We start from the raw sequence: 12,655 nt of genomic DNA on the forward strand, positions 1-12,655 counted from the left end.
CAGCGAAGAATCCTTGCAGCTTCTGCCATTGCCCTCCTGCTTCTTGTGCCGCCCTGTCTGTTTACGTGGGCGACTGCCGTGATGTTGTCTGACTGGATCAGCACCGGCTGACCTTGAAGCAGAGGTCTTGCTAGGCTTAGAGCATTGTAGATGGCCCTTAGCTCCAGGATATTTATGTGAAGTGATGTCTCCAGGCTTGACCACAAGCCCTGGAAATTTCTTCCGTGTGACTGCTCCCCAGCCTCTCAGGCTGGCATCCGTGGTCACCAGGACCCAGTCCTGAATGCCGAATCTGCGGCCCTCTAGAAGATGAGCACTCTGCAACCACCACAGGAGAGACACCCTTGTCCTTGGTGACAAGATTATCCGCTGATGCATCTGAAGATGCGACCCGGACCATTTGTCTAGCAGATCCCACTGGAAGGTTCTTGCGTGGAATCTGCCGAATGGGATTGCTTCGTAAGAAGCCACCATCTTTCCCAGGACCCTTGTGCATCGATGCACTGAGACTTGGCCTGGTTTTAGGAGATTTCTGACTAGTTCGGATAACTCCCCGGCTTTCTCATCCGGGAGAAACACCTTTTTCTGGACTGTGTCCAGGATCATCCCTAGGAATAGAAGGCGTGTCGTCGGGATCAGCTGCGATTTTGGAATATTGAGAATCCAACCGTGCTGGCGCAGCACTATCTGAGATAGTGCTACCCCGACTTCCAACTGTTCCCTGGATCTTGCCCTTATCAGGAGATCGTCCAAGTAAGGGATAACTAAAACTCCCTTCCTTCGAAGGAGTATCATCATTTCGGCCATAACCTTGGTAAAGACCCGGGGTGCCGTGGACAATCCAAACGGCAGCGTCTGAAACTGATAGTGACAGTTCTGTACCACAAACCTGAGGTACCCTTGGTGAGAAGGGTAAATTGGGACATGTAGGTAAGCATCTTTGATGTCCAGAGACACCATATAGTCCCCTTCTTCCAGGTTTGCAATCACTGCTCTGAGTGACTCCATCTTGAATTTGAACCTTTGTATGTAAGTGTTCAAGGATTTTAGATTTAAAATTGGTCTCACCGAGCCGTCCGGCTTCGGTACCACAAATAGTGTGGAATAGTAACCCTTTCCCTGTTGTAGGAGGGGTACCTTGATTATCACCTGCTGGGAATACAGCTCGTGAATAGCTTCCAATACTGCCTCCCTGTCTGAGGGAGACGTCGGTAAAGCAGACTTTAGAAAACGGCGAGGGGGAGACGTCTCGAATTCCAATTTGTACCCCTGAGATACCACCTGAAGGATCCAGGGGTCCACTTGCGAGTGGACCCACTGCGCACTGAACTTCTTGAGACGGGCCCCCACCGTGCCTGAGTCCGCTTGTAAAGCCCCAGCGTCATGCTGAGGACTTTGCGGAGGCGGGAGAGGGCTTTTGTTCCTGGGAACTGGCTGTTTGCTGCAGCCTTTTTCCTCTCCCTCTGCCACGGGGCAGAAATGAGGCGCCTTTTGCCCGCTTGCCCTTATGGGGCCGAAAGGACTGCGCCTGATAATACGGCGTCTTCTTAGGTTGAGAAGCTACCTGGGGTAAAAATGTGGATTTTCCAGCAGTTGCCGTGGCTACCAGGTCTGATAGACCTACCCCAAATAACTCCTCCCCCTTATAAGGCAATACTTCCATGTGCCTTTTAGAATCCGCATCACCTGACCACTGCCGCGTCCATAAACCTCTTCTTGCAGAAATGGACAGCGCGCTAACTCTTGATGCCAGTCGGCAAATATCCCTCTGTGCATCACGCATATATAGAAATGCATCCTTCAAATGCTCTATAGTCAGTAATATACTGTCCCTATCTAGGGTATCAATATTTTCAGTCAGGGAATCCGACCACGCCACGCCCACACTGCACATCCAGGCTGAGGCGATTGCTGGTCGCAGTATAACACCCGTGTGAGTGTATATACATTTTAGGATATTCTCCAGCTTTCTATCGGCAGGTTCCTTTAGGGCGGCCGTATCAGGAGAGGGTAGTGCTACCTGTTTAGACAAGCGTGTGAGCGCTTTATCCACCCTAGGGGGTGTTTCCCAACGTGCCCTATCCTCTGGCGGGAAAGGGTATGATGCCAATAACCTTTTAGGAATTATCAGTTTTTTATCGGGGGAAACCCACGCCTCATCACACACTTCATTTAATTCCTCGGATACAGGAAAAACTACAGGCAGTTTTTTCTCACCAAACATAATACCCTTCTTAGTGGTACTTGTATTATCAGAGATATGCAATACATTTTTCATTGCTTCAATCATGTAACGTGTGGCCCTAGTGGAAGTCACGTTTGTCTCCTCATCATCGACACTGGAGTCAGTATCCGTGTCTGTGTCTGCCATTTGAGGTAACGGGCGTTTTAAAGCCCCTGATGGCGTTTGAGACCCCTGGACAGGCACAAGCTGAGTAGCCGGCTGTCTCATGTCGTCCACTGTCTTTCGTAAAGAGCTGACACTGTCACGCAATTCCTTCCATAAGCTCATCCACTCAGGTGTCGACTCCCTAGGGGGTGACAACTCTATAATAGGCAATTGCTCCGCCTCCATCTCATTTTCCTCCTCAAACATATCGACACAATCGTACCGACACACCGCACACACACAGGGAATGCTCTGATAAAGGACAGGACCCCACTAGCCCTTTGGGGAGACAGAGGGAGAGTATGCCAGCACACACCAGAGCGCTATATATAGACAGGAATCCCACTATAAAATGTGCTTTTCCCTTTATAGCTGCTGTTATTATTAAAACTGCGCCAAATTAGTGCCCCCCTCTCTTTTTTACCCTTTTCTGTAGTGCAGGACTGCAGGGGAGAGTCAGGGAGACGTCCTTCCAGCGGAGCTGTGATGGAAAATGGCGCCCGTGTGCTGAGGAGATAGGCTCCGCCCCCTTCTCGGCGGCCTTTTCTCCCGCTTTTTAGTGAGTTCTGGCAGGGGTTAAAATACATCCATATAGCCCTGGGGGTTATATGTGGTGTATTTTTGCCAGCCAAGGTGTTTACATTGCTGCTCAGGGCGCCCCCCCCTAGCGCCCTGCACCCTCAGTGACCGAAGTGTGAAGTGTGCCTGAGTAACAATGGCGCACAGCTGCAGTGCTGTGCGCTACCTTGTTGAAGACTGATGTCTTCTGCCGCCGATTTTTCCGGACCTCTTCTTGCTTCTGGCTCTGTAAGGGGGCCGGCGGCGCGGCTCCGGGACCGAGCTCCGAGGCTGGGCCTGTGTTCGGTCCCTCTGGAGCTAATGGTGTCCAGTAGCCTAAGAAGCCCAAGCTGGCTGCAAGCAGGCAGGTTCGCTTCTTCTCCCCTTAGTCCCTCGATGCAGTGAGCCTGTTGCCAGCAGGTCTCACTGAAAATAAAAAACCTAAAACTAAACTTTCACTAAGAAGCTCAGGAGAGCCCCTAGTGTGCACCCTTCTCGGCCAGGCACAAAAATCTAACTGAGGCTTGGAGGAGGGTCATAGGGGGAGGAGCCAGTGCACACCAGGTAGTCCTAAAGCTTTACTTTTGTGCCCAGTCTCCTGCGGAGCCGCTATTCCCCATGGTCCTTACGGAGTTCCCAGCATCCACTAGTACGTCAGAGAAAATATCGGCTAAAATGACCTTCAGGCTGTGTGTATAAGGTGTATATGTAACATAAATGCATTCTGTGCTTAGATTTAGGTCCCATCACCATGATATCTCATTATGGTATGCAATTATTCCAAAATACGGAAAGATCAGATATCCAAAATACTTCCGGTCCAAAGTATTTTGGATAAGGGAGACTCAACCTGTACTCCAAAATTCGCAGTTTCAGCCAAGTGCAGTACCATCCACTTTGAACTTTACAGAGTAGATACCTACAAGACTAGTGGTGGAAATGATAAAGAATTATCCATAGGTTTCCGGGCAGCAAACAAAATATTATTTATTTATTACCAGTTATTTATACAGCACACACATATTCCGCGGTGCATTACAGAGGCAATATTTGGCCATTCACATCAGTCCCTGCCACAGTGGAGTTTACAATCTATATTCCCTACCACATGTACACGCACACACATTCATGCTACGGTTAATTTTTTATCAGGAGCCAATTAACCTACCAGTTTATTTTTGGATGGTGGGAGGAAGCCGGAGTACCCAGCGGAAACACCAGTACGGGGAGAATATACAAACTCCACACAGTTAGGGCCATGGTGGGAATTGAACCCATGACCTCAGTGCTGTGAGGCAGTAATGCTAACCATTACACGATCTGTCCTACCCTACCAAAATACCTAGTAAGTTGACTTTATATACCGTTCCGTTTGACGAAAACAATTAAAAGTTACAATATTTTATATCTCCTAGAATACGAAGAACATAATTAGCCACGTCACTTAAACATTTGGTGGATATTTTGTCAGCTGGACTATTCAGGACACTAGGAAGCAGTAAACACATCAACAAGAAAGTTGACCACACGCAAGAAAGGACATAAATAAAAGGAGATTTATGGTAGACTTTCCATTGTTAAATCTCGTTCTGCGAGGTACACTGGATTCCACAGGGAATAACATCGGGGTGTAGAGTTAGATCTTGATCCGAGGCACCAACAGGCTAAAAACTTTGACTGTTCCCAGGATGCACTGCACCGCCTCCTCTATATAACCCCTCCTCCGTGTACAGAGGCTCAGTTTTGTTAACCAGTCCAATGCAGTAGCAGGTAAAGAGACGGTAGATGTTAGTCACATAGAACCTCGTTCTCACGACAGGAGAAGGGACCAGCGGCTAATGCCATACAAATCCAAAGAAGCTAATTGCGTCAGGGTGGGCGCCCTGTGGAATCCAGTGCACCTCGCAGAAAGAGATTTAACAATGGTAAGACTACCATAAATCTCCTTTTCTGCAGCGGGGTATACTGGTATTCCACAGGGAATAACGTTGGGGATGTCCTAAAGAAATTCCTTATGGGAGGGGACGCACTGTAGCGGGAACTAGAACCCAGCGTCCAAAGTAGGTATCCAGGGAGGCGGAAGTATCAAAGGCATAGAACCTGATGTTCACAGAGGACCACGTAGCCGCCTTGCACAATTGTCCTGCGGACACGCCACGGCGAGCCACCCAAGAAGGTCCGACAGACTGAGTAAAATAGGCCTTGATAGCAGCAGGAGCTGGTAGACCAGCCTGCGCATAAGCTTGTGCAATCACCATTCTAATCCATCTGGCAAAAGTTTGCAGGCCAGCCACGTTTGTGAAAACCAAACCATACGAAGAGGGAATCAGACCTCCGAAAGGAGGCAGTCCTCTCCACATATATACGGAGAGCTCATACCACATCCAAAGACCTTTCTTTGGAAGACAAACCAGGAGAGATAAAGGCCAGAACCACAATCTCTTGGTTAAGGTGGAAAGATGACACCACCTTAGGCAGATAACAAGGGCAAGTACGGAGAACTGCCCGGTCACAATAAAATATCAGGAAGGGCGGACGACAGGTAAAAAGGGCCTAAGTACGACACTCTTCTAGCAGAGGCAATAGCCAACAGGAACAGGACCTTAATAGCAAGCCATTTCAGGTCAGCCGAATCAAGAGGCTCAAAGGGAGACCCTCGCAGGGCATTAAGGACAACAGACAGATAATAATGGAGCCACAGGAGGGACATAGGGAGGTTGTATCCGCAAGACATCCTGTGTGAAGGTATGAACGTCAGGAATAGACGCAAGTTTCCTCTGAAACCACACCGACTAAGTCCAGGCCCTGTTGCAGAAAAGCCAGATGCCATGGGGTTCTGTACTTGTAAACATCGTAGTTATTAGCAACACACCAGGTTAAGTAAGAGTTCCAGACCCTGTAGTAAATCCGAGCCGAAGCCGGTTTCCGGGCCTTCAAAATAGTTTGGATGACCACCTCAGAGAAAACCTTTGCCTTCAGGAGTGACGCTTCAAGAGCCACGCCGTCAAAGCCAGTCTGGCCAGGTCTGGGTAGACAAAAGGGCCCTGAACGAGTAGGTCTAGGCGTTGAGGAAGTATTAGAGGACGTTCCATCGAAAGACCCTGTAGGTCTGAGAACCAATGCCGTCTGGGCCACACTGGAGCGACTAGAAGTAGCATTCCTCCTTCTTGCTTGAACTTCCACAGAACCCTGGGCAGGAGTGACATCGGAGGGAACACGTATGGCAGTCGAAATTTCCATGGAATTGCCAGTGCGTCCACGAACGCTGCTTGAGGATCACTTGTCAGTGATCCGAAGACCGAAACTTTGTGATTGTGTCGAGACACCATCAGGTCTACATCTGGTAGGCCCCACTTGTGCACTAGGAGTTGAAACACCTCTGGATGAAGGCTCCACTCTCCGGTGTGTACATCCTGACGACTGGGAAATCCGCTTCCCAGTTGAGGACACCCAGAATGAACACTGCCGATATTGCTGGCAGATGGCGTTCCGCCCATTGAAGAATTCTGGACACTTCCATCATTGCTTTTCGGCTTCAAGTGCCACCTTGACGATTTATGTACACCACCACGGTGGTGTTGTCCAACTGTACTTGAACAGGCCTGTTCCTTAACAGAGACAGGGCTAGTGTCAAGGCATTGAACACTGCACGCAGTTCCAGAATGTTGATGGGGAGGAGAGACTTGGTCCAGCGACCCTGGAGTGTGTGTTGCTCGAACACCGCGCCCCATCCCCGCAGACTGGCGTCCGTCGTCAGGAGGACCCAGTGGGGAATCCAGAAAGGACGGCCCCTACTCAACTGTTGATCCTGGAGCCACCAAAGCGGACCTCCGGAGTCAGAACCATCATTTGAGACCTGAGCCGCTGATTCAGGGACATAAACCTGAGGTACATGCTCCCCATCAGAGTCTGCCGAGTCAGAATCAGTCGGAACAGTATAGGCCCCATCTTCATCAGAAGAAGTATCTGAAACATGAGTGGATTGAGAGGAGGAAATCACACGCTTAGAGGACCCCTTAGCCCCAGAGGGCTGAGATATAGACTTCTGTTTAACAAGGATTTATTCAAAACCTGTATCTGGTTAGATAGTGTGTCCGCCCAAGGCGGGTTAGCTACAAGGACAATTTGTGGCTGCAATGGCACAGGGGGCGTAAGACGTGTTACCAAAGTATTTAACATACAAGAAAAGGCATCCCACGGTGGCTCTTGGTTGGCCGCGGGGGCCACAGGTGGAGTGGGAGATGTAAGGGACCCAGTACAGACATGCCCAGCAGCAGGATCCCCTCTCGGTAAATCTGTGGAAGCAGCACTGCCTGATGCAGGAGCGTCCACGGAATTCCCGCCCTGTGTGGCAGACATTATGAGGAATGTAGCTGTGGGGCACACAGTACAACATAGCCAAACAATAGTAATACTGTAATCCCCTGATTTATGTGCTGATAAAAGCAGGACACAAACAGAGAAATTAATCGGTATGGGGTGACTAAAAATACACAGAAAAAATACACTGAGATGTATAGATTGTGTAGCACTATATATGAATATTTATATTCAAAGAAATGTGGACCCTGACGCACTTATCCTCAGAGGGTTTAGAATATAGTGATAGCAAGGGTGTGATACACTTGAAAAGGAGAGCACACGCAGTAGCTATATGGCACACTCAGTCACAAACACAATGCAGGAATAATGTACACAACTATAATACTGCACTGGACAGACAATTTACTTACAATAGCAGATATGTATATGCAGAGAGATATAACAATGCACAGCAGTACTGGATGTATATCACAGAATAATTGTACCACCTATTCTGTCAGCAAAACACTTATTTCTTAACTAACACAGTCAAATGACAGGTAGAATACTCAAGTGTCCTGTATAAGCACAGCGCTGGAACAGGCGGCTATACAGAGGAGACAGCACCCAGCAATCCCATAGAGAGCAGCCCTTCAGCTAAAAATGGCGCCAGGTCTCAGCAGGGAGTGAGGGGAAAGTGAAAGCAGCTCCAGGGCAGGAACATCTGCAGTAGATGGCGCCCGGAGCTGGGGGGAGGGGCTACAGGCAGCGCTCTATCCCCACAGTGCTGGACTTAACCACTGGTACTTAGTGGAGCCTAAAATATATGCCTGTGCTCCGTTTACTGCCCTGGTGGATATAGTGGGGTCCCTGAGCAGTACAGTGTCCACGCCAACCGAGCGGTCCGTCTCCTATGGGCCGCATGCGAATCGCGATTTGTACCCAGCGGGTCCTCCTGGGGGACACTTACCTCCTCCCCAAGTCCTGCAGCCACATGCGTTCCTGGAGATGATGCAGTGGCGGTGTGCCAAAACACCGGTGTGTCTCCGCTGTAAGCACCCGGGACCAGGCCGCGGGAGTATACAGCGCCGCAAAGGGGAGGTGATGGAGCAGCAGCACGGCATGTCTCCCAGACATAGAAGTGCTGCGGCTCAGTCAGCATAGCAAAAGCTTTCTTCATTTTTCAAAGTCTTCAGGGCTGCCTCAGGCAGCCCCCTCTGTTAGTGACCTGCACTGCAGGCACCAACTTTAAAACGGAGCTACTGTGCACGGAGGAGGGGTTATATAGAGGAGGCGGTGCAGTGCATCCTGGGAACAGTGACAGTTTTTAGCCTGTTGGTGCCTCGGATCAAGATCCAACTCTACACCCCAATGTTATTTCCTGTGGAATAACCAGTGTACCCCGCTGCAGAAATGTTTGCTATTCGCTTATTATTATATTTTAATAGCAATTGTGGAACTCGTCTCTATACAGATCTGTAAAAATCTGCCTTGTATAAAAACTATGGAACACAGGTGTAAGTGCCAACAGAGTACACATTCCACCATCAAAGTGTTAGCTATGAGATTTCCACAATGATGTCGGAACTGAGCCCTAATTCCAGGTGTGCATACAGTAGTACAAGGTATAGAAGTTTACCATAATAGCTTTCTCTTTCGCTCAGCAGCTGAAGTCATCGCCATGTAGGATGGCTTCTCGTTTAGTTTTCCTGGGTTCCGACTCAACAGAGATGGAAGTCCTAATCTGTAAAAAAAAAAAAAGGGATTGAAGTCCAAATGAGTGGTTTCTATGTATGATTATGGAAAGACCAACTGTAATACATGTCTGTGCATGAAGTGCTCAAATCTCTCAGAATCGGGTACTAGTGTACGGAAGGATTTTGGGGTAAAATAGAATCAGGTTTTATACCTTCCATTTGTTTGCTGCAATTTAAGCTATTTATCAGTTGCTTGCCAGGAAGGTGCATCCGGGGAAAGAGGCCATCTCCGCAAAAGCCAAATGCAACGGGGAAAGACCTCACTTCCTACAGATCTGTACTTTCTTACGGCTGCTTCAGTTGCATCAAATAGCCCCTCGGGGAGCGCCAAGTCCCATGTGATTTAACCATATTGAGTGGATTTTTTTGTTGTTCAAATGTCCGTTTTATTTGCATAATTAAAACACCTAAGCGACAAAACTGCATTGTTCTCTTACACCGTGTGTGACATTTGTTATTCCTCAGGTGACGAGTCAGAATCTATGTAAAATGGTCTCAGATGCGAACGGTCGCAGCTTTTTCTTGCGCCAATTACCACTGCGCTTCATCTGAGCTTTCGTAAGTGCATACAACCAATTCCTGCGCAGTTCAGGTCGCAGCCGAGGGTCTCTTGTACACAGCGAGAGGCTTTTCACTGCATCTAGGATACGACTAAGACACAAAATGTAAAGAAAAATATGGGACGCTACACCTCTCACTTTGTCAGTCGCACTGGTGCACGGATACCCAGTAAGTGCGGACACAACTGTAGCTGCCCTCCAGGGAGCGAATGTGTGTGCACGTGCATCGGAAATGTGTATGCACTCATTACAGCAACTGGAGAGGGATCCAAAATTTCTCCTCTTACAAAACTAGCTTGCAGTGGCCAAAGACCATCTTGTAAAGTGGCCAATGACAAGTTTAGTAAATTTGGCCCAGACTGCAGCCCCCATTAATAAATAAAGGGAACTTTGGTCTGAAATGTTTTACTAACACAGCGATCTGCATTTGTTAAATAATAAGTATACTTAAAATTGCCTAAACAAGGGGAAAACAGGTGTGGACCATTAGATCTACACTATAAGGGGTATATTCAATTGAAGCTGAAAACTGTCGTCTGTCGAAAAGACGGCAGTTTTCAACTTTTTTGGGTCAAATCCTGATTCGACATATTCAATATTTTACTAACTTTTTCGACTTGTCGAAAAGCACGTGGATCGGGAGAATAGCTGCCGAGCCATGTGTTAATGTCGATAACGGGACCAAATCCGACAGGTTTTGGCCCCCTTTTCGACCATCTCAGTCCGACATCAAAATGATGTTGGACTGAGATGCGAACCCGGAGGCGGCGAGGGGGGGGGGGGGAAGCCGCAGGGACAGCCTGCGGGCATACAGGGAGATCAGCGCTACAGTAGCGCTGCAGCTGGATGTCACTCAGCCGCCCGACCTCACGGCAGCTTCCATTCGGCTCCAGCACGCTGCTGGAGCCGGGTGGAAGCTGCCGTGAGGTCGGGCGGCTGAGTGACATCCTGCTGCAGCGCTACTGTACTGTAGCGCTGATCTCTCCTGTACGCCCACCGGCTGTCTCCCCGCGGCTCGCCCCCCTCGCCTCCTCTGCGTCCCATCTTAAATTCGACTTGAAAAAGTTGAATTAAGATGGGTATTGTATAGGGGTTGTCGGATCCATTCCGACAAATAGATGTCGGAATGGATCAGACTTTAATTGAATATACCCCTAAAGGTCTACAGTCAATAGGTCGACCACTAATGGTAGACATGCATTAGGTCGACAGGGTCAAAAGGTCGAGACGGAAACGGTCATCACAAAAAAGGTAGAAACATTTTTGAAAGTTTTTTGGGTGCTTTGTCACTTTTCTGCCACAAAAAGGCACAATTAGTGTACCGCGTCTCCTTGCATGGCTCGCTTCCCAAGTATAGTCCACAAGGATGGTAAAGTATGAAAAACTTGGGGGGGAAAAATAAAGTGTGTCGCCTATTACGTGACCTTTTGAACCGGTCGATCTTTTGAACTCTACCTTTTACATGGCAACTTATTGGCCATGTCGAGCTTTTGACCCCGTCACCCGTTCGTGGTCGACCTATTGACTTTAGAGCGTTTTAGTGTCGATCTATAGACCAGATACAGTGAAAACAGCTGTTTCGGCATGCTAGGCTCGATGGGAAAAAAAAAAAAAAAAAAGTCCGTTGCATTTTTTTTTATTCACATTACTGTAATACAGGTTGAGTATCCCTTATCCAAAATGCTTGGGACCAGAGGTATTTTGGATATCGGATTTTTCAGTATTTTGGAATAATTGCATACCATAATGAGATATCAAGGTGATGGGACCCAAATCTAAGTACAGAATGCATTTGTGTCTCATATATACCTTATACACACAGCCTGAAGGTCATTTTGTCCAATATTTTTAATAACTTTGTGCATTAAACAAAGTGTGTGTACATTCACACAATTCATTTATGTTTCATATACACCTTATACACACAGCCTGAAGGTCATTTAATACAATATTTTTAATAACTGTGTTTTAAACAAAGTTTGAGTACATTGAGCCATCAAAAAACAAAGATTTCACTATGTCACTCTCACTCAAAAAAGTACGTATTTCGGAATATTCCGTATTTCGGAATATTTGGATATGGGATACTCAACCTGTAGTTTGTTAGTTACAAAATGTGATTATGGGGGTCATTCCGAGTTGTTCGCTCGTTATTTTTTTCTCGCAACGGAGCGATTAGTCGCTAATGCGCATGCGCAATGTCCGCAGTGCGACTGCGCCAAGTAAATTTGCTATGCAGTTAGGTATTTTACTCACGGCATTACGAGGTTTTTTCTTCGTTCTGGTGATCGTAATGTGATTGACAGTAAGTGGGTGTTTCTGGGCGGAAACTGGCCGTTTTATGGGCGTGCGCGAAAAAACGCTACAGTTTCTGGGAAAAACGCGGGAGTGGCTGGAGAAACGGAGGAGTGTCTGGGCGAACGCTGGGTGTGTTTGTGACGTCAAACCAGGAACGACAAGCACTGAACTGATCGCAGATGCCGAGTAAGTCTGGAGCTACTCGGAAACTGCTAAGAAGTGTCTATTCGCAATTCTGCTAATCTTTCGTTCGCAATTTTGATAAGCTAAGATTCACTCCCAGTAGGCGGCGGCTTAGCGTGTGCAAAGCTGCTAAAAGCAGCTTGCGAGCGAACAACTCGGAATGACCCCCTATGAGAGCTCCATGATGTTGACGGTGCTTTTTTTTTTTTTTTTACTGGTTGCCAGCCACACCAATCAAGCTGCAGCCTTTATTCATTATGAAGTGCTAACTAACGTTACGAGCTATCAACCAGCATATAATATTGCAGATGGAGACAAGCGCCATTCAGAAGCTGCCAGTGTGCTTGTCAAAGTTTATCCCTGACAACCAGATTAATATTAAAGACCATTTCTATTCTCACCGATTGCCAATCACTCAGCTACCCTATAGAAACACTGTTAAATTTGTCATTACCGACAAGATACATTTTGATAATAGGGAATGGCATTAAAAGAAAATACTGAATGTAAAATGTGATTGGGGTGTCTTACTGTACTTGTAGTTTTACAGCTTGTGTAAATTCATCAACTCCACCGCATTACGTAACATTGTATTACAGCCTTTTGAC

At 47.6% G+C, this 12,655-nt stretch overlaps 1 protein-coding gene across 3 annotated transcripts in view; it reads right to left on the minus strand.

The window, feature by feature from the left end:
* KIF18A (kinesin family member 18A) overlaps positions 1-12,655 on the minus strand; it is a 272,865-nt gene that overhangs the window by 14,178 nt on the left and 246,032 nt on the right. For all 3 annotated transcript variants that reach the window (XM_063944417.1, XM_063944418.1, XM_063944419.1), the window contains exon 15: positions 8,889-8,993. In XM_063944417.1, coding sequence (XP_063800487.1) covers positions 8,889-8,993 — 105 coding nt within the window. The remainder of the gene's footprint in view (positions 1-8,888; positions 8,994-12,655) is intronic.

Source organism: Pseudophryne corroboree, chromosome 11 (assembly GCF_028390025.1).
Source record: "Pseudophryne corroboree isolate aPseCor3 chromosome 11, aPseCor3.hap2, whole genome shotgun sequence".
NCBI lineage: Eukaryota > Metazoa > Chordata > Amphibia > Anura > Myobatrachidae > Pseudophryne > Pseudophryne corroboree.